At 42.1% G+C, this 21,914-nt stretch overlaps 1 protein-coding gene across 4 annotated transcripts in view; it reads right to left on the bottom strand.

Moving 5' to 3' along the window:
• TENM1 (teneurin transmembrane protein 1) overlaps positions 1-21,914 on the bottom strand; it is an 803,989-nt gene that overhangs the window by 128,962 nt on the left and 653,113 nt on the right. For all 4 annotated transcript variants that reach the window (XM_059050038.2, XM_059050032.2, XM_059050043.2 and 1 more), the window contains one exon: positions 13,271-13,538. In XM_059050038.2, the coding sequence (XP_058906021.1) occupies positions 13,271-13,538 (268 nt within the window). The remainder of the gene's footprint in view (positions 1-13,270; positions 13,539-21,914) is intronic.

Genomic DNA, 21,914 nt, shown 5'->3' with positions numbered 1-21,914 from the left:
CCTCTCCCGTTGCGGAGCACAAGCTCCGGACGCGCAGGCTCAGCGGCCACGGCTCACGGGCCCAGCCGTTCCGCAGCATGCGGGATCTTCCCGGACCGGGGCACGAACCCGCATCCCCTGCATCAGCAGGCGGATTCTCAACCACTGCGCCACCAGGGAAACCCCTTAATACATTTTTAACAAGAGGCTTGGTATTTTCATTTAACACTGGGCCCTGCAAATTATGTAGCTGGTCCTGATGGGGATGCCCTTCTACCCTGCCATCAGCTGGTGAAGACTCTTGGAATGCAAACTCAATTTAGTATTAGCCCTAACCAAGCACTATTAGCAAAGGAGATCAATAGGGAGCAGGAAAGACTAATCATACAGTGGAAATGATTTCTAAAGGGAAATTAGTCTGGGATCGTCTGGTTCAATGCTGTTCTCTATTAAGATGGATAGAAACACAGAATTTCAGTGGTGAAGAGGATCTCAAAGGTAATCTAGTTCAGGTTACACGTGTGGCACAAATCATTGCTGTCTACAGTCTCCTTGATATCTTATCATGTCCCCAGTGCTTTGCTAAAACAACTCTGGAATAGTGGAAATGGCTGGTTTCAGACCTAGAGTCAGAAAAGACTTCAATTCTTGGGTCTGTCATTAACTAGCTGTGTGGTTGCAGGCATATTCTTCTCCATCTCTGGGAGTCTGTTCTTCATTGGTAACAAACGAGGAGGGGAGAGGATGGACTAGAATTGGTGGTTCTTAGACCCTTTTGGGTGAGGGAACCTTTTGTTATGAATGTGATACAAGTTATGGATCTTCCTCCTAGAAAAACGCATATGCACATAACATTTTATATATAATTCTAGGGGGTTCACTGACCTCCTGAAGTCTAAATAGAGATCTCAGATCAAAAACTGCTGTACTGGATAATTCTTATAGTCCCCCTTTAGCATTTCACTCTATGATTCTAAAGTGCATTCTTTCAAGATTGTATTTGATCAGTTCAAGTTGGGGAATCAAACCCAAAAGCCAAAGAGAGGACTGTATCTCATGTTGGAAAAATCAGGGGGTGAGAAAGCACACTTAGGGCCATGTTGGTGTGAAGAATAACACAGTTTCTGCTTCTCTTGCCAACATTTAAAAGTCTTGATTAATAAATAATCACGATAATGATTACAAGTTCCCTTAAAGCCACATCTCCTTCCCTGCTATTGTCAGGATCTGCCTCTTATACATTTTAAGCCTGATGTGCTCCCCTAGAATCTCTTCTCCGGAAGGTGATTGTGCAGTTTTGCAAATAAGTAGTGTGCCCTGGTGACCTCCGATGGTGGTTTGGAGCCTGCTTTTTCCCTCTCAGGAACAAAGATCCTTCCTCGGTGCAATGGTAATGAGACATCCTCTTCACCTCCTCAGGTCTGAATTGCTCTCTAGCCCACAACAAAAATGTGCACTGGCTGCAAACCCCACAATTATATTATTTTTTTCCCCTAGTCATAGCAAATAGCAACAAGGCGGCCACTTAATAAGTTCCCTCTAATTTTTATTAGATTTACTTTCTCCTGAGAAAACTCTATGAGCTAATAATGTTATGATTTATACTTAAGGCTTGTCCAAAATTCCAACTGACTTTAATGAGAATGGCTGTGTGTCGGGGTATTTTTGTATGTGGCTCCTTGCTCAGAGTAACAAGGCAAGGTTTCTTTCTGACAGCAGCTGCTTTAACAGAATCCTGGAACTTGCAGTCGGTGTATGAGAAGGCAGACGTTTCACCCCACGGAGTTGAGCTGCTCTCCAAGTGCACAAGGAACTGGTAAATACAGTAGCAACCAATCCTAGACTTCCTCTCGTGGAAGCAGACTGTAACGCACTGAATGCCTACTCTTTTTCATAGAATTAAATATGGGGGAAAAAAGGGGCTACTCAGGGGCTGGCACTGAAAAGGCTGAGCCCCGACATTACACTCTGCCTGGTACTGTGACAGCTGAGTCTCAGTTAAATAAGCAGAGTGGACCCACTACCACTTCCCAAGTGGCCTGGTGCCTATCACATCTGATCATCAGCACAGCATGGTGTAGGCAAAGGATTCAGCCTCCGGCCTTCTGCAGTGGGGCCTGGGAAGAACAGTGTAATAGGAAGGAAAGAAGAATTATTCAGCAACATTTCAGAGGCGCTGTGGAGGACAGACCAGTCTGGCAGTGAGCGGAGATAGGTGGGGAAGGAGGGCGTCCCAGGCTATACTCCCCAGGGGCTGGTATAGCGGTCCCATGCTGGTGTGTACATACTGGGAAGGCAGTTGAGAAAGAGCCATTAATATGGCAGAATACTTTCTCTGAACCATGTGACTGCCTCTTTTGTGACACCCTTAATTCCGTGGATTTCTGTCTTCCCATATTCTCTCCCTCACCTTGACACAGAGATATTAATGGGATGTTCCTGAACCAAGAATCACTGATTGTCAAGACAGGCCTGTTACTTTTGTAGAGGACGCCGTCCGTCCTCTGGTCACAGGATTCGCACCTGACTTCACTGTTAGCCATCTTGCAATAACACTGGCTTATAATTATAAAGAGGACTTTATTCTACTGGCTTATAAAGAAAGACTGCAGCTTGCTCCCCCAAAGCCATGTGACATTAGAAAAATAGTAACTGAATTGCACTCTACTTATCAGAGCAGCAGCATTAGTGTGATGCGGGGACGGCAAGAAGGTGGAGGGCCACAACGCTCCTGACAGCCGATTTAGTGACTGTGACATTCACCTATAAGGGCTGCGATAGGAGACTGACATTAAGTAGCCAAGGTAAAGATGCCGTGCAATGAAGCTGGTGTGCAAAATATGACAAGATTAAGCAGATGATTTTCAACAGCTTCAGGCTAAGGCTTGGAATTCATAATGGTTGCCTTTATGAAGGCAATATATAATTAAAAGTAGCCTGATAGTCAGTGTGAGAAATTTATGTTACCTTCCCGAACTCAAGGAACATCTAAAAATAATCTCATCACATTTAAAAGGTAAGTAACAACAAGATCGAAACCTTCTTGCCGAAAGGAAATCATTACATAGAGCAAGAAATATTTCCCATTCTTTTAAAATAGTAGATTAATATGAAACAACAACAATAAAAGACAAGAGGCCTAACAAAACAAATGAAGGCCACATCCACAAGAGACAAAAACTACAGATGAAATGCTATCTACTGAGAACGGGTACCTGCTCCCAGAATGGCTTCCACTTTCTCCTATTCTCTAGTGATTTCTCACAGGAGAGGATAACCCCAGAGGCTCCTCAATTTGACACACTGCCCAGTGGCCTGAAATGCTTTGTTTATCTATTATTCTTGGCTTACTAAGAGTGTCAGAATCAGGTGATGAATTTTTACCAAGTGCCTCTTCAGTACTTACGGAGATATTCACATAGTTTTCTCCTTTAATCTACTGAGGTGGTAAATTATAGCAATACATTTCCTAACGCTGAACCATCTCTGAGGTCCTAAAATACACTCTACGGTACTTGGTTATGATGTATTAGCTTTTTAATGAGTCACTGGATTTGATTTGGTAATACTTTACTTAGGATCTGCACCTTACCAGTTTACAAAAATAACCCTACCAGTTTAAACATCATAAGTGCTAAAAGCGACACAGTAGTTGAATGAAGAGAAAATACAGGTAGAAAAGGTAAAAAGCATCCAGGAGTGAGGTAGCCACACAGCGCTTCGGCCAAGAGGTCCTGTACACTGACAACTTGCCTTATGAATTTTTTTTTTTTTTCGGGCTGCTTTGTCCGAGCCTAGCTGCATAAAAGCGAACCTGGAACCCGGATGACCTGTGTACCGCAGAAGGCAGGGTGAACAAATTCACGATATTTAATGTGTACCTCCTGTTGTCAGGCACTGGGGAGGTGAGAATGAACAAGACGGAACAAGATAGCACTCCCCCCCGTGGAGCTCACGTTGGTCACATTCGAGTGAGAGGAACAAATATGAAACAAGACAACACGCACACACACAAATCATGATAACTGCTGTGGTGGGAAAGTGCAGGGTATTATGAGACAGCGTAACGAGGGAATTTAAGTTGGAATGGGAAGACAAGGGAAAGCCTCTTCATGTAGAAGGGGTTTACCTCATGAAGAACAGGGAAGAACATTCTAGGCAGAGAGCGTGGCATGTGGGCAGGGCTTTGAGGTTTCATATCTTTGGGAGATTGAAAGAAGGTCAGGGTGGCTAGACAGTCAGTGTCTGGGTAGTGCATCAAAAACAAATGAAGGGGCTTCCCTGGTGGCGCAGTGGTTGAGAATCTGCCTGCTAATGCAGGGGACAAGGGTTCGAGCCCTGGTCTGGGAAGATCCCACATGCTGCGGAGCAACTAAGCCCGTGAGCCACAATTACTGAGCCTGCGCATCTGGAGCTTGTGCTCCGTAACAAGAGAGGCCGCGATAGTGAGAGGCCCGCGCACCGCGATGAAGAGTGGCCCCCGCATGCCACAACTAGAGAAAGCCCTCGCAAAGAAACGAAGACCCAACACAGCCAAAATAAATAAATAAATAATTTAAAAAAAAAAAACCACAAAAACAAAAACAAATGAAGAACAACCCCTTCCCCTTTCCCGCTCCTCCGCCCCTCACCCAGTACAAAAGAAAACAGAAGGTTACTATCTTCTAGCAGTATTTAGGCACTTTTCTTTCCGAGGGGGTTTAGGAAACAGATTCACCTTGAAAATGGACTAGCTATCCTTTGAAACAATGTGATTGATTAAAGGGGAGGCAATATTGTAATGGAAAGAAAGGTGCTGGTTATTTAATGACTCAGCAAACCTTCGCTGAGCAGTTCTATGTGCCAGGCAGGTGATTTGCTAAGCACTGCAGATACAGTGGATATTACACAGGGCAGGATAATTCGTCATGTCAAAGAGGCCATACCCTGAAGGGTTACCTGCCTTTTGGAACTTTCATCCATGGCCTCCTTAAAATAATATCACCTTACATTTGCCTAACACCTAACAGTTAAATACATTTTTGTGTATATTACCTAATTTGAAGACTCATGCAAGCTCATGAGGAAGATATATTTACTCCCATTTGATAGATGAGATAACAGACTCAGAGAGGTGAAGTGACTAGTCTAAGGTCATCTGACTAGTAGTAAATGGCAGAACCAGAGCTCAAACACAGTCACTTCTTAGCAAGTGCTTTTTACCTCTATGCTAGATCACAGCTATTAAGGGAAAGACCCATGATTCAGAAGTGCTTTAAATAAACTTTTATTTGCTCTGAATTTAAGGTATAAGCATTGGAAGCTAGGGATAACCTTGAAGCAGAAGCATCATGTATCCTGGTTGGACCAAAACAGTATCCAGTTATGCTATTGTTAACAGCACCCTCTTTCACTCCCAAGAGTATATTGGTTTGAATGACAAATTATATATATGGTCACCTAATCTTGAAGAGATATCGCCATAATGCCCTGAGATGGGTTGGTAGAGGGGACTGGGAGGCAAGAACAGTCATAATTGCTGACTTGGAAAATAAACCATATGGTTTGGTAAATCATTTAATTTTTCTGTCTCTTGACTATATTACCTTGCCAATGGCTTTCAAATTCTTAAGCCTGAAAGTCATTTAATTGTGACCTAACACACATGTAAAGATACACCCACATACACACACGTATAAGTGAAAGGAAGTTTTCCAAAACCATACTCTCCTCATAGTTTTACATTCTGATCTATTCTATTCTATTCTATTCTATTCTATTCTATTCTATTCTATTCTATTCTATTCTATTCTATTCTATTCTATTCTAATCTTATGTTCTATTCCATTCCATTCCATTTTATTCCATTGAAAAATATTGATTGACTCACCAAATGGATTTCACAGTCTAATACTGGGTGTGACCAGCAGTTTGAAATGGGCACAGACCACTTGCTTACCAGAGTGTCAATCAAGGGTCATTTAAAAACCCTAGTAAGCTCTAGGTACTCTTCGGAGGGCTGAGCTCACATTTTCTCAGAAATATTAAAATGGATACAACCCACAACCCATATCCAACATTAAACACATTTCATGTGTAAGTGTGAAAATTGAGTTGGAGTTGACAAGCTGACATAATGCTCCATTTTGCAGACATTTATTTCAACGATTTATTAATGTTGATTCCTGGGGGTTTTTTTGCACATTTTGGTGCCAATAAATTTATTTTTCAGGTTGTGAAGATTTTTGTAGGTCCTTGAAAAACTCATATCCTTGGTGCTGTGCCTATAAAGTTGAATGGATAAAACAGCCCTGCTCTCAGTTAATGATTACGAATTCATGAGTGGAGAGAAATGATGAAAGATTATTATCTCTGCTAGCTTCTTTGACAGAAAGCCACTGGGGCGTTGCATTGGGTACTCAGTAAAGTGGGTTGGTCCCTTTAGTGAAGACAGGCAGCAGTAAAAGGCATGAAGAACTCAGGACCGGAAGACCTGAGTTTGAATCCCTGCTCTGGAAAGGTCTTTCGGCAAGTCACTTGTTCTTTCTGAACCTCAGTTTCCCGCTCTGTAACAGGAAGATCGTATTCATCGTGCCCTACCTATCAGGCAGGAATGTTATAAGGATTAAAATGAGAAAATGTATGTGAAAGAACTATTACCATTAATGTTCCCCTGTTTCTCTCTAACACAATTTAGACAGACTCTGTTGTGTCGTGAACCTTTAGGAAGTCTAGTTCTCCCTGAAACACCACTCTTTCTTGCCAAACGACTGTACTAAATAATTATGCAACAATTGTTGTTGCCAATAACCTTGAAGAAAAATAGAATTGTTTATAGCAGTGCTACTAAAGGCGGATGGCTGATTTCCTGCACTTCCAGGACTCCAAACCACTGCAGTTTAATTTAATTAAAATGAAGACCAGGCAGAATGCATTATTATATATTGATAAGGTATGCGGACACAGGCGGACATAGGGAATTATTTTGACAAAATTCATATAATGGATGCAGATCAGAGCCCCTGAACAAGCCAGTTTGTCAAATTAAATAAGCCATCTCTAGAATTTTAACAGCACTGTGAACTTAAAAATGATTTTTTTTTACACTGTTTTGCAAGCAGCAGAGTTGGGAAAGAAACTAAATAATCTACAATGATTTCCAGACATCATACCTTATTTAGAGCCAGAGAATAAAGTACTAAGGCTAAATTATTTCAAATGCTCACATGGAGTTTTTAGCAGAGGAGTCTTGTCTGTGTATCAGACAACAAAATCTTTAAGCCGGATGAACTAGTGATTGTGGTTTTTGTATTTCAACCCTGAGGGAGATTTTATTCTTCTTCCACTTGATCAATACTGTACTTGGATTAATCAATCTTATCAGCTGCCATTGATACTTCTCCAAGGAATTAGTTCACACAACCTCTGTTGGTAATTTATTCACTCTGGTATTATCCCTCTAGTTGCAAAATCTGTGTCATTGTAAAAACTGGTGGGATACCCTAGGATCGCAAGTACTCCTTTTCTCATTTTGCCTGTCTCTCAACAATCTATTCTTCTTTCGTGACACTCTAGCCCTTAGAGATCACACCAATTTCCCACAGCTGAGCCATGGGGGAAACAAGAGCCCCACATTTCACACTAAGTGGGCATTTCAACTTAGATATTCACCATCATTTCAAATTCAGTTGTTTAAATCTGATCTCTTTCTCCATCACCCAGAAACGGGTGGGAGAGGTTCATATTTAACTGGCATGGGAAGGAAGAAGAGTGGGAGACCTTTCAAGCCATAGTTTTAATCAAAATCCTAGCTATAAGTGGGACTGTAAGAATAGCAGTCAAGGTTTGTTTCCTATTGCTGTTGTAACAAATTATGACAAACTTAAAGGCTTCAAATAAGACAGATTTATCATCTTATAGATAAGGAGGTCAGAAGTCTGAAAAGGGTCTCACTGAGCTAAAATCGAGGGGTCAGTGTGATGAGTTCCTTCTGGAGGCTCCAAGGGAGAATCCATTTCCTTGCCTTTTCCAGCTTCTAGAGGCCACCCACATTCCTTGGTCCTTGGCTCCCTTCTTTTATCCTCAAAGCCAGCAAAAGTGCATCTTGCTGTGCCTTTCTTCTATAGTTATATTATCCTCTAACGCTGACCTCCCCTCTGCCTCCCTCTTTCGCTTTTAAGGACCCTTGTGATGATGATGATGCCCTAACCCCACTTGTAACCTTAATTATCTTTTGCCATGTAACATAATATATTTACATCTTTGGGAGGTGGTGGCTATTATTCTACCTACCAAAAGCCTATACTAGGATTTCTGAATTTGAAGCAAATCTGAGAAGTGTCATATATAGCACCATTGTTAATATCTGGTGCAAAATGTAGTCTGTTTCTTCTCACATCAGTTAAGTGATTATAAAATATGGCTAGGAGTACAACTAAAGGTTTGCTTCTTTGTTTCGATTCAATCATATCTATTAAGGTGTGAATTCCATGGTAAAATACTTGATCCCTTTGTTTCCATCCATTTATCACCTGAACTATTTATTGTCTGCTATATTCTTAAGGCACCCACAATCCATCTTCAGAGAAGTAGATTGTCCACCTTCATTCTACGACTCATCCTAATGCTTTACCACTGTCAAGAAAATTCCCTTAGTCTCCGCAGAGATGGAAACGGAGATTAGGTAGTAAATAAAATCCCTTTAACCATGATTAAGTTATCAGGAACACTTCCTACAAGGTAAATAATCCATATTCCATCTTAGGTACCACACCTGAAATTATTTTGGCTATTTTCCTTGGGATCCTTGCCAATTTTCCTTCTCTACTTTAAAAAAAGTACACAGAAAACACCACGAGGAACATATTTTCCCTCTCCCTTGGATATTTCTGAGTGGGTCAATTGTCTCTTGCTTTTATTACTGTTACTAGCCTTAAAAAGGAACCAACAATATATATTTCAGCATTTTAATTAAGGCCATGTTTACAGTCAGAATGCTGGGGCAAGTTTTGACCAGGAACATAACTGTAGAAATAGGAAGTAAAACAACATCCATAGGCAAACAATATGGATGAAGCCTTCCTCACTGGTGTGAATACTAGAACATCTTTGCTTTTCTTTGCGTTTTAGTTGTTTATTCAGTCATCCATGGATATATCAGAAACTAAGTCATTAAGAGTGCTTAACTACAGCAAGGAGGAGAATTTTAGAATCTTCAGCACTGGGAGTATTTAAAAGGAAGATGTATAACACATTTTTATGCATAAAGTGAGGTTGACAAAATAGTGCGGTCACTGTGGAAAACAGTTTGGCCACTCTTCAAGAAGTCAAACAATTACCATATGACCCAACAATTCTACTCCTAGGTATACTCCCCAAAGAATTGAAAACAGGTATTCAAACAAATACTTGTATGCAAATGTTAATAACAGCATTATTCACAATAGCCAAAAGGTGGAAACAACCCACAAGTCCACCAGTTGATAAATGGACAAATGAAACGTGGTATATCTGTGCAACAGAATATTATTCCGTCATAAAAAGGAACGAAGGACTGACACCTGCTATGACATGGATGAACTTTGGAAACATTATGTCAACTGAAAGAAGTCAGATACAAAAGACCACATATTATATGATTGCATTTGTTTGAAATATCCAGAAAAGGTAAATCCATAGCGACTTAAAGGAGATTGGTGGTTGCCAGGGCCTGGAGGAGAGGGAGGAGTGACTAGTGACTGCTAGTGTCTATAGGGCTACTTTGTGGGGTGATGATGAAAATGTTCTGGAATCAGATGTTGGTGATGGTTGTACAACATTGTGATAATACTAAAACCCACTGAATGGTACACTTTAAATGGGTGAACTTTATGGTATGTGAATTATATCTCAATAAAGCTGTTACTTTTTAAAAAAAAGTCAGGCTGGGCTTCCCTGGTGGTGCAGTGGTTGAGAATCTGCCTGCTAAGGTGGGGGACACGGGTTCGAGCCCTGGTCTGGGAGGATCCCACATGCCACAGAGCAACTAGGCCCGTGAGCCACAACTACTGAGCCTGCGCGTCTGGAGCCTGTGCTCCACAACTAGAGAGGCCGCGATAGTGAGAGGCCTGTGCAGCGCGATGAAGAGAGGCTCCCGCTTGCCACAACTAGACAAAGCCCTCGCACAGAAACGAAGACCCGGGCTTCCTTGGTGGCGCAGTGGTTGAGAGTCCGCCTGCCGATGCAGGGGACGCGGGTTCGTGACCCGGTCCGGGAGGATCCCACATGCGGCAGAGCAGCTGGGCCTGTGAGCCATGGCCGCTGAGCCTGCACGTCCGGAGCCTGTGCTCCGCAGCGGGAGAGGCCACAACAGTGAGAGGCCCGTGTACCACAAAATTAAAAAAAAAAAAAAAAAAAAGAAAAAGAAACGAAGACCCAACACAGCAAAAATAAATAAATTAATTAATAAACTAAACTAAAAAAAAAACCAAAACACCAAAAGTCAGGCTGAGTTGCATTTATGTGAACCCTAGCAAGAAATGACTGCAAGACACTGCCTTGGTCAGCTCTTCATCAGAGTACTGGGTAAATTGCTAAGTGTCACAACTTAAGAAAAAAGTAAAAAAATAAAACCCAAAACCCCCCAAATCTCACAACTTGGCAAGGGTTCTGAGGAAAGCCATAAAGAATTGGAAAACAAAGCCCTATGGAGAAAAGTTAGAGGAATTTTAGATTATTCTAGTGAAGCAAAGGCTTTAGGATAATATCCTGGAGAGGGGAATATGAGGCTTTGAGGAGGCATCAGCCAGGCTGTGATATCTGACTCCCAGCAGGAGTCAGATATCACACTCAGAAGTGTTCACAGCAAAGAGCTGTATGAAGGGACTATTTAAAGAGGCGTGAGCAGGGTGACGGGAATCAACAAGGGTCGTGAGCCACCCGGGGACTGTCAACATTGGGAAGCTGTCTGGGCTTGCAGAGAGGGCTAAGGGGAGGGAGTGATACAGGAGACCAGAGAGAGCTTGGGGATCTGGAGGAGGGGCTACTCAACAGGAGCTCCATCGTCCAGTGTACTCACTGCCAGAACTGCAGTGAAGCGGGGAGAGGGATAAATACCCTGACCTCTCTCGCCTTCCACCCTGCTGTCTCCTGATGGTACCATCCACTGACCAGATCAAGAGGGAAGCCGGAGAGCAAAGGAGTCCAGGAAGTGTGGTCCATAGAAGCCAGTCTTTCAAAGCACAGAGAAGGTCACAGAAGAGACTGCGTGTGTGTGTGTGTGCGTGCGTGCGTGCGTGAGTGCGTGCGTGTCTGGGAGGGCAAATGGAGAATAATTAACACTGTACCTACCTGGTAAGCCCACAGCTCCCTTATGAGAGAAGCTGAGGCAACAAACACCTGCATAGGCGCCATGCTTTATACCTTGTGATTCCAATCTGCTGACCATACCAGCAACCAGCACTCACTCAACTCATTTAATCCTCATAGCATAATAACCTGTAACATTCTCTTTCTGATACCCGTTTAATAGATGGAAAACCTGTGGCATTTGGAGATCAAGTAATTTACCCAGTGTTGCATAGCTAGTAAGTAGAGAAGGGATGATTTGAACTCAGGGAGGGAGTCTGGCTCCAGAGTCGTTCTCTTCATCACTACACTCACTGAACTAGGGATTGGGCAGGACTCCACAGGCTGGCCAGTGACCTCATTGGTAGTTAGCCTAACGGTAGAGCTCTGCCTTCGGACGTTCTCTACCGCATGGTGATTGGCTGACAAAACCCGATATTGTAAGAGAGATCTGAATGCAAGATACAGAGCAAGACACCAGATCATGGAGTTGGTAAGAGCTGAGAGAAAAAGGAGGGTAGTTAGTACCACAGGAGAAGTGATGAGCTCCGTCACCAGTATGGCTGGGTCACCATGGTGGGAAGCAGTGGACTCTTGCTGCAGAGGGGACAACTAGAGCTGTTGCTCAGCTGATAGAGCAGATGCTGATCTTCTAGGACCACAATGTATCCCGAGTCAGGCTGCAATTTGATGCGGCCCACCTTTGAGGCTGCTGATGCCTTTTCTTGTTCTTTCCTTACTTTCCCCTGTGTCGTTACAATAATTCCTCACTAAGTGAGGAAATCTGAACCACTCCATGGTCCTTGCATTCTAATAAAGCCCAACAGAGATGAGTTGATTATTTAAATATATGAGGGTCTCTTGGGCAAAGAAGAGTCACCAGTCTTTTTTTTTTTTTCCCCTCCCTATGCTTCCCTCTGGAAAGAAAGAGAGGAAATTGACACGCTGTAGTCTAAGAAATATAGGTCAGTTATATGCGAATTATACCATGATAGACACTTCCAAGAGAGAATATGAAAAGATCTCCTCTGGAGAACTTTAAAAATAGTATTCTCATCTGTCCAAGGGTGGTTTCCATGAGCTACTGCCTGAAGGCACAAGAGTCAATGGTTCCGAAGACCTGTCAGGTCCCTTAGGAAGTTTTCACTGTCTTCTACAGACAGAGAGAAATAAAGACATCGGTGTCTGTTTGCCTATCTGTCTGTCTCTCTGAGCATCAGTATTAGATTGCTTACTATCATTTCTTAAGACAGACTATTCCTTTTTTTGATGTTAACGTATTCCTCCTTGATGAAATTATAGTAGTGGTAGGCAATAGTAGATTGTAGGGGCTTTTTCTTTTCCTTTAAAAAATATTCTTACTTGGCAAAATAAAATGTTGGCAAATCTATCTTAGTCTCAGTTTTAAAAAATGCTGTTTGTCTGAAGGAATTAAATATCTGAAGACCACAGACCCCCAAGGACCTCTTAAGGTCCCGCTATTTGTAAGATTCTAGGTTTTAAAGTCAAAAGGACTAGGAAGGCAGGATGATTTTTTATTTAACCTACCACAGTAACAAGTTAATGGAGTCTAACTATCCTAGACATAAAAGATAGTACGTGGAGACGCCTGTAAGTTAAAAGTTTGTATTTTCTGAGTGGAAATGACAGTCTAAATGTCAAATATGAAAACATGACCTGAAGAACACCACACCAAAGGTCACAGTTAGAAGGCAACATTGAGCTCTGGAGACAGTTACAAGTCAGATATTGTGTGATTCCACTGTATGCAGCCATCATGAAAGAGGAACTAAAATCGTTTTGAAGCAAAAATGTGTCAAAAGGGAACTCTAAACAGGCCCAAAGGGAGTGTTTAAATGAAAAAGTGCCTTAGATCCCTCAAATAGAAGAAAACCCATAATTATTCCAAATACAAATTAATATGCAGCTAGTACTTTCTGTTTTGTGAACACAACACTGATATTTACACAGAATTATTTCAACATACCCAAAGCCTCTGCCAGGCCCCAAACCTTCTGTCCATAGATGTCGGTCTTGTTCCAAGCAAACGTGTAGACAAGATTAATTGCAGCAGGAAACCACTTCTGTGTGAGTCGCCCTTCCACAGCTACTGTGAGGTGTACTTTTATCATCCCCACGGGAATGGTTGAATGCGTTAAAAGGATCCGTAGCAGGGTTTTATACCCGGGGGTGCGGCTGCTTAGGTAACTCAGCCTCACAAAGCTGGAAGGAATGGGGATCTCCTCCTGTACAACCTGAAAGAAAAAAAGTCACATTGGCTCTTATCAGCGGTCACAGGTAGGCAAGGATACTGCATGCTTTTGTCTTAGAAACATGCCAAAGGAGAGAGCTTAAAGGGATTATGGATGTCAAGGCGTTTGGTCTAGAATCTTTGTGAGGCTACATGACCATAGGTTTCGAATTTTGCACCAAATCTGCAGGCGGACAAGACATCCAGCCTATCCTGAGGATGGCTCTCCTTTTTTTCCTGCCAGGAGAGACTGTGAAAATAACAAATTTGGTTTTTCAACAATGTTCCAAAAATTGCTTTGTAGGAATTGGAGATCACACTGCTGAATGTCAAGGATTTCAGTGATATGGGTTCCATCAAAGGTTTTTTTCTCATATATTCAGACACAAAAGCTTGTTCGATGTGTTACGTTATATATCACAAACTACTGTTGTAGCTCTTATTCAGGTTAAGCTCTCTAAGAGGAAGGACTCTGGAAGCAGGTCCAGCAAGTGATATTTTATAACAGAGATTATGGTGTCCCTAGAAGTAATCTTTCCTGATGCCATCAAACTTGCCTTCTTTGGAGCTTTGCAATGACCCCGAGGGCCAACTGTTTAATCAAATTTTGCTTGCATATTTCTCTGTGTTTGGATGTATCGATAGCTAGGAACAAGTTTTTCCAAGCTGGCACCTGTGACTGAGAAGCAAATAACTCCCATTAACTCCTCTGCAAATCTTTTACAAACGTTGGTCCCAGGGTGCAAATAACTCTTGGCTTCCTTAATTACTATTACTTATTTGTTTATTAGCATGGATGGAGTTAACCAAAAGTGGTCACTAAAACTACAACTTGTATTCTGTGACTTTCAACTTTCCAAATACAGCTGAAGAAAGAGCCCACCCTATTTAACACATTTAAGGGGACATGGATAGTGTGGACATTTTTGTGCCCTTATTCATTTTTATCTCAGAACCTTGTCCCTTCTTCCTTTCCAAACTGGTGCACATAGTAGAACTGATTGTTAAACACACTCTATCTCATATTGTCCAGGATTTCTAGTCATTCTTCTCTTTCTGAGGGCACAAATCCCTTTTGTCTATTCTTTGCCCAGTTTTTCTTCCTCTACATTAGCTATTTGATACCAAAGCTGTCCACTGGCTCTCTCTTCTTAGATGCTGGCAGAAGTACAATAGTGAAGGATAGCATGACACTTACCACCTTGGTATTTCATTTCCCTAAGTAATCATGCAATCCTAGAGCAGTTTGAAAACTTGTATTGAAAGAGATCCATGCTTCCTAATATCTGTGAAAGGATTGGTGTACCCGCCCAAGGTACTCAATAAATACTATCTAGTGTTTTCTTCCTTTCTTCAGGAAAACAATAGAAAAGACAGGAGTGGCAACTCTCCAGACTCCTTTTTGTGGAGAGTACTATTTTTTGTGAGCCTTTCTCAAGTGGTATCCTCTGGGCAGTGCTAACAGCTGGTGGGGATGCTGTGATGGAAGAAAAAACCAATTCAATCGTTGACTGTTCATTTACCTCTTCTCGAGTATACTTGAATCCTGGATCTGTCTGATTTATGAGTCCATTTTGGTGGACATTAAACTATCATTAAAATATTAAAATTAAAGTACCATTAAAATGTTTCTATAACATACTGAGAAAATTGTACTATGGCTATCTGAATGACTTAGACTTGAAATGAAAATACTGAATGATCAATAAAGAAAAATCCTCAGGCTGCCACTTCCTGGCTGTGCCCCAGCCCAGCAGCTCAGGCGCGGTTGCACCCTCGTGGACGGTGGAGGCGGCGGCGAGCTAGAGCCCCCTTTGCAGTGCGTGGCCACGCAGAGGCCAGGCAAGCTTGGGCACCAGGACCCGGCCCAGGCTTGGCGAGCAGCTCTGCGTGAGGCTGGGGTCATGGTATACTGAAAAAGCACTCAATCAAGAGGAATATCGGATGGGCTTCCCTGGTGGCGCAGTGGTTGAGAATCCGCCTGCCGATGCAGGGGACACGGGTTCGTGCCCCGGTCCGGGAAGATCCCACATGCCGCGGAGCGACTGGGCCCGTGAGCCGTGGCCGCTGAGCCTGCGCGTCCGGAGCCTGTGCTCCGCAACGGGAGAGGCCACGACAGTGAGAGGCCTGCGTACCAAAAAAAAAAAAAAAAAAAAAAGAGGAATATCGGGGGAGCTGGAAACTATCAAGTTATTGAGGCCACACAGGGGGCAGAAAAGATAGAGTTTTATAGGAGGAGCTTCAAGGTGGTGGAAGAGTAAGACGTGAAGATCACCTTCCTCCCCACAAATACATCAGAAACACATCTACATGTGGAACAACTCCTACAGAACATCTACTGACTGCTAGAAGAAGAAATCAGACCTCCCAAAAGGCAAGAAACTCCCCACGTACCTGGGTAGGGCAAAAGAAAAAAGAATAAACAGAGACAAAAGACTAGGGAGGGGACCTGCACCAGTGGGAAGGAGCCGTGAAGGAGGAAAGGTTCCCACACACTAGAAGCCCCTTGGCGGGCGGAGACTGCGGGTGGCGGAGGGGGAAGCTCCGGAGCCACGGAGGAGAGCGCAGCGACAGGGGTGCGGAGGGCAAAGCGGAGAGATTCCCGCACAGAGGATCGGGGCCGACCAGCACTCACCAGCCCGAGAGGCTTGTCTGCTCACCTGCCGGGGCGGGCGGGGGCTGGGGGCTGAGGCTCGGGCTTCGGTCGGATGCGGGAGAGGACTGGGGTTGCCTGCGTGAACACAGCCTGAAGGGGTTAGTGCACCACGGCTAGCCGGGAGGGAGTCCCGGAGAAGTCTGGAGCTGTCGAAGAGACAAGAGACTTTTTCTTGCCTCTCTGTTTCCTGGTGCGCGAGGAGAGGGGATTAAGAGCACTGCTTAAAGGAGCTCCAGAAACGGGCGCGAGCCGTGGCTATCAGCGCGGACCCCAGAGACTGTCATAAGATGCTAAGGCTGCTGCTGCCGCCACCAAGAAGCCTGTGTGCGAGCACAGGTCACTCTCCACACCTCTGCTCCCGGGAGCCTGTGCAGCCCGCCAGTGCCGGGGTCCCGGGATCCAGGGCCAACTTCCCGGGGAGAACGCACGGTGCGCCTCAGGCTGGTGCAAACTTACGCCGGCCTCTGCCGCCACAGACTCGCCCCGCACCCGTGCCCCTCCCTCCCACCGGGCTGAGTGAGCCAGAGCCCCCGAAGCAGCTGCTCCTTTAACCCTGTCCTGTCTGAGCAAAGAACAGACGCCCTCAGGCGACCTACGCGCAGAGGCGGGGCCAAATCCAAAGCAGAACCCCAGGAACTGTGCGAACAAAGAAGAGAAAGGGAAATCTCTCCCAGCAGCCTCAGGAGCAGTGGATTAAATCTCCACAATCAACTTCACGTACCCTGCATCTGTGGAATACCTGAATAGACAACGAATCATCCCAAATTGAGGAGGTGGACTTTGGGAGCAAGATATATTATTTTTTCCTCTTTTCCTCTTTTTGTGAGTGTGTATGTGTATGGTTCTGTGTGAGATTTTGTCTGTATAGCTTTGCTTTCACCATTTGTCCTAGGGTTCTGTCTGTCCTTTTTTTTTTTTTTCTTTTTTTGTATAGTTTTTAGCACTTGTTATCACTGGTGGATTTGTTTTTTGGTTTGGTTGCTCTCTTCTTTCTTTCTTTTTAATCACTTAAATGTTTTTTAAAATAATTATTTTAATAACTTTATTTTATTTTATTTTACTTTATTTTATTTTACATTCTTTCTCTTCCTTTCTTCCCTCCCTCCCTCCCTCCATCCCTCCCCCCCCCCTTTCTTTCCTTCTCTTTCCTTCTCGCTTTTTCTCCATTTTATTCTGAGCCGTGTGGATGAAAGGCACTGGTGCTCCAGCCAGGCATCACAGCTGTGCCTCTGAGGTGGGAGAACCAACTTCAGGACATTGATCCACCAGAGACCTCCCAGCTCCACATAATATCAAACAATGAAAGTCTCCCAGAGATCTCCATCTCAACACCAAGACCTAGCTCCACTCAACGACCAGCAAGCTACAGTGCTGGACACCCTATGCCAAACAACTAGCAAGACACGAACACAAACCCATCCATTAGCAGAGAGGCTGCCTAAAATCATAAAAAGGCCACAGACACCCCAAAACACACCACCAGACGTGGACCTGCCCACCAGAAACACAAGATCCAGCCTCATCCACCAGAACACAGGCACTAGTCCTCTCCACCAGGAAGCCTACACAACCCACCGAACCAACCTTAGCCACTGGGGGCAGACACCAAAAACAACGGGAACTGCGAAAATGCAGCCTGCAAAAAGGAGACCCCAAACACAGTAAGTTTAGCAAAATAAGAAGACAGAAAAACACACAGCAGATGAAGGAGCAAGGCAAAAACCCATCAGACCTAACAAATAAAGAGGAAATAGGCAGTCTACCTGAAAAAGAATTCAGAATAATGATAGTAAAGATGTTCCAAATCTTGGAAATCGACTGGAGAAAATACAAAAACATTTAACAAAGACCTAGAAGAACTAAAGAGCAAACAAACAGAGATGAACAACACAATATATGAAATGAAAAATTATCTAGGAGGGATCAACAGCAGAATAACTGAGGCAGAAGGATGGATAAGTGACCTGGAAGATAAAATAGCGGAAATAACTACCACAGAGCAGAATAAAGAAAAAAGAAAGAAAAGAATTGAGGACAGTCTCAGAGACCTCTGGGACAACATTAAATGCACCAACATTCGAATTATAGGGGTCCCAGAGGAAGAAGAGAAAAAGAAAGGGACTGAGAAAATATTTGAAGAGATTATAGTTGAAAACTTCCATAATATGGGAAAGGAAATAGTTAATAAAGTCCAGGAAGAACGGAGAGTCTGATACAGGAAAAATCCAAGGAGAAACACACCAGGTCACATATTAATAAAACTATCAAAAATTAAATACAAAGAACAAATATTAAAAGCAGCAAGGGAAAAATAACAAATAACACACAAGGGAATCCCCATAAGGTCAACAGCTGATCTTTCAGCAGAAAATCTGCAAGCCAGAAGGCAGTGGCAGGACATATTTAAAGTGATGAAAGGGAAAAAACCTACAACCAGGATTACTCCACCCAGCAAGGATCTTATTCAGATTCTATGGAGAAATTAAAACCTTTATAGACAAGCAAAAGTTAAGAGAGTTCAGCACCACCAAACCAGCTTTACAACAAATGCTAAAGGAACTTCTCTAGGCAAGAAACACAAGAGAAGGAAAAGACCTACAATAACAAACCTAAAACAATTAAGAAAATGGGAATAGGAACATACATATTGATAATTATCTTAAATGTAAATGGATTAAATGCTCCCACCAAAAGACACAGACTGGCTGAATGGATACAAAAACAAGACCTGTATATATGCTGTCTACAAGGGACCCACTTCAGACCTAGGGACACATACAGACTGAAAGTGAGGGGATGGAAAAAGATCTTCCATGTAAATGGAAATCAAAAGAAAGCTGGAGTAGCAATTCTCATATCAGAAAAAAATAGACTTTAACATAAAGACTATTACAAGAGACAAAGAAGGACACTACATAATGATCAAGGGATCAATCCAAGAAGAAGATACAACAATTGTAAATATTTATTCACCCAACAGAGGAGAACCTCAAAACATACGGCAAATACTAAGAGCCATAAAAGGGGAAATTGACAGTAACACAATCATATTAGGGGATTTTAACACCCCACTTTCACCAATGGACAGATCATCCAAAATGAAAATAAATAAGGAAACACAAGCTTCAAATGATACATTAAACAAGATGGAGTTAATTGATATTTATAGGACATTCCATCCCAAAACAACAGAATACACTTTCTTCTCAAGTGTTCATGGAACATTCTCCAGGAGAGATCATATTGAAAATTGAAATCGTATCAAGTATCTTTTCTGACCACAACGCTATGAGACTAGATATCAATTACAGGAAAAAAATCTGTAAAAAATACAAACACATGGAGGCTAAACAATACACTACTTAATAACCAAGAGATCACTGAAGAAATCAAAGAGGAAATAAAAAAATACCTAGAAGAAAATGACAATGAAAACACAATGACCCAAAAGCTATGGGATGCAGCCAAAGCAGTTCTAACAGGGAAGTTTATAGCAATACAATTCTACCTCAAGAAACAAGAAAATCTCAAATAAACAACCTAACCTTACACCTAAAGCAATTAGAGAAATAAGAACAAAAAACCCAAAGTTAGCAGAAGGAAAGAAATCATAAATATCAGATCAGAAATAAATGAAAAAGGAATGAAGGAAATGATAGCAAACATGAATAAAACTAAAAGCTGATTCTTTGAGAAGATAAACTAAATTGATAAACCATTAGCCACACTCATCAAGAAAAAAAAGAAGACTGAAATCAATAGAATTAGAAATGAAAAAGGAAAAGTAAAAACTGACACTGCAGAAATACAAAGGATCATGAGAGATTACTGCAAGCAACTCTATGCCAATAAAATGGACAACCTGGAAGAAATGGACAAGTTCTTAGAAATGCACAACCTGCTGAGACTGAACTAGGATGAAATACAAAATATGAACAGACCAGTCAAAAGCACTGAAGTTGAAACTGTGATTAAAAATCCTCCAAGAAACAAAAGTCCAGGGCCAGATGGCTTCACAAGTGAATTCTATCAAACGTTTAGAGAAGAGCTAACACCTATCCTTCTCAAACTCTTCCAAAATATAGCAGAGGGAGGAACACTCCCAAACCCATTCTACGAGGCCACATCACCCTGATAACAAAACCAGACAAAGATGTCACAAAGAAAGAAAACTACAGGCCAATTATCACTGATGAACATAGATGCAAAAATCCTCAACAAAATACTAGCAAACAGAATCCAACAGCACATTACAAGGATCATATACCATGATCAAGTGGGGTTTATCCCAGGAATGCAAGGATTCTTCAATATATGCATATCAATCAATATGATACACCATATTAATAAATTGAAGGAGAAAAATCATATGATCATCTCAATAGATACAGAGAAAGCTTTTGACAAAATTCAACACCCATGTATGATAAAAAACCCTCCAGAAAGTAGGCATAAAGAGAACTTTCCTCAACATGATAAAGGCCATATATGACAAACCCATAGCCAACATTGTCCTCAATGGTGAAAAACTGAAACCATTTCCACTAAGATCAGGAACAACACAAGGCTGCCCACTCTCACCACTCTTATTCAACATAGTTTGGGAAGTTTTAGCCACAGCAGTCAGAGAAGAAAAAGAAATAAAAGGAATCCCAATTGGAAAAGAAGAAGTAAAGCTGTCACTGTTTGCAGATGACATGATACTATACATAGAGAATCCTAAGGATGCTACCAGAAAACTACTAGAGCTAATCAATGAATTTGGTAAAGTTGCAGGGTACAAAATTAATGCACAGAAATCTCTTGCATTCCTATAGACTAATGATGAGCAATCTGAAATTAAGAAAATACTCCCATTTACCATTGCAATGAAAAGAATAAAATATCTAGGAATAAACCTACCTAAGGAGACAAAAGACCTGTATGCAGAAAATTATAAGACACTGATGAAAGAAATTATAGATGATACAAACAGATGGAGAGATATACCATTTTCTTGGATTGGAAGAATCAACACTGTGAAAATGACTATACTACCCAAAGCAATCTACAGATTCAGTGCAATCCCTATCAAACTACCAGTGGCATTTTTCACAGAACTAGAACAAAAAATTTCACAATTTGCATGGAAACACAAAAGATGCCGAATAGCCAAAGTAATCTTGAGAAAGAAAAAGAGAGATGGAGGAATCAGGCTCCCTGACTTCAGACTATACTACAAAGCTACAATCAAGACAGTATGGTACTGGCACAAAAAGAGAAACATAAATCTATTGAACAGGATAGAAAGCCCAGAGATAAACCCACGCACATATGATCACCTTATCTTTGATAAAGGAGGCGAGAATATACAGTGGAGAAAAGACAGCCTCTTCAATAAGTGATGCTGGGAAAACTGGACAGCTATATGTAGAAGAATGAAATTAGAACACTCCCCAACACCATACACATAAATAAACTCAAAATAGATTAAAAACCTAAATGTAAGGCCAGACAATATCAAACTCTTGGAGGAAAACATAGGCAGAACACTGTATCACGTAAATCACAGCAAGATCCTTTTTGACCCACCTACTAGAGACCTAATTGGGACCTAATGCATCTTAAAAGCTTTTGCATAGCAAAGGAAACCATAAAGAAGATCAAAAGACAATCCTCAGAATGGGTGAAAATATTTGCCAGTGAAGCAACTGACAAACGATTAATCTCCAAAATTTACAAGCA

Source organism: Kogia breviceps, chromosome X (assembly GCF_026419965.1).
Source record: "Kogia breviceps isolate mKogBre1 chromosome X, mKogBre1 haplotype 1, whole genome shotgun sequence".
In the NCBI taxonomy this organism is placed as follows: Eukaryota; Metazoa; Chordata; class Mammalia; order Artiodactyla; family Physeteridae; genus Kogia; species Kogia breviceps.
The sequence above is the reverse complement of the archived record's forward strand: the minus strand, read 5'-3'. Positions and strand labels throughout refer to the sequence as shown.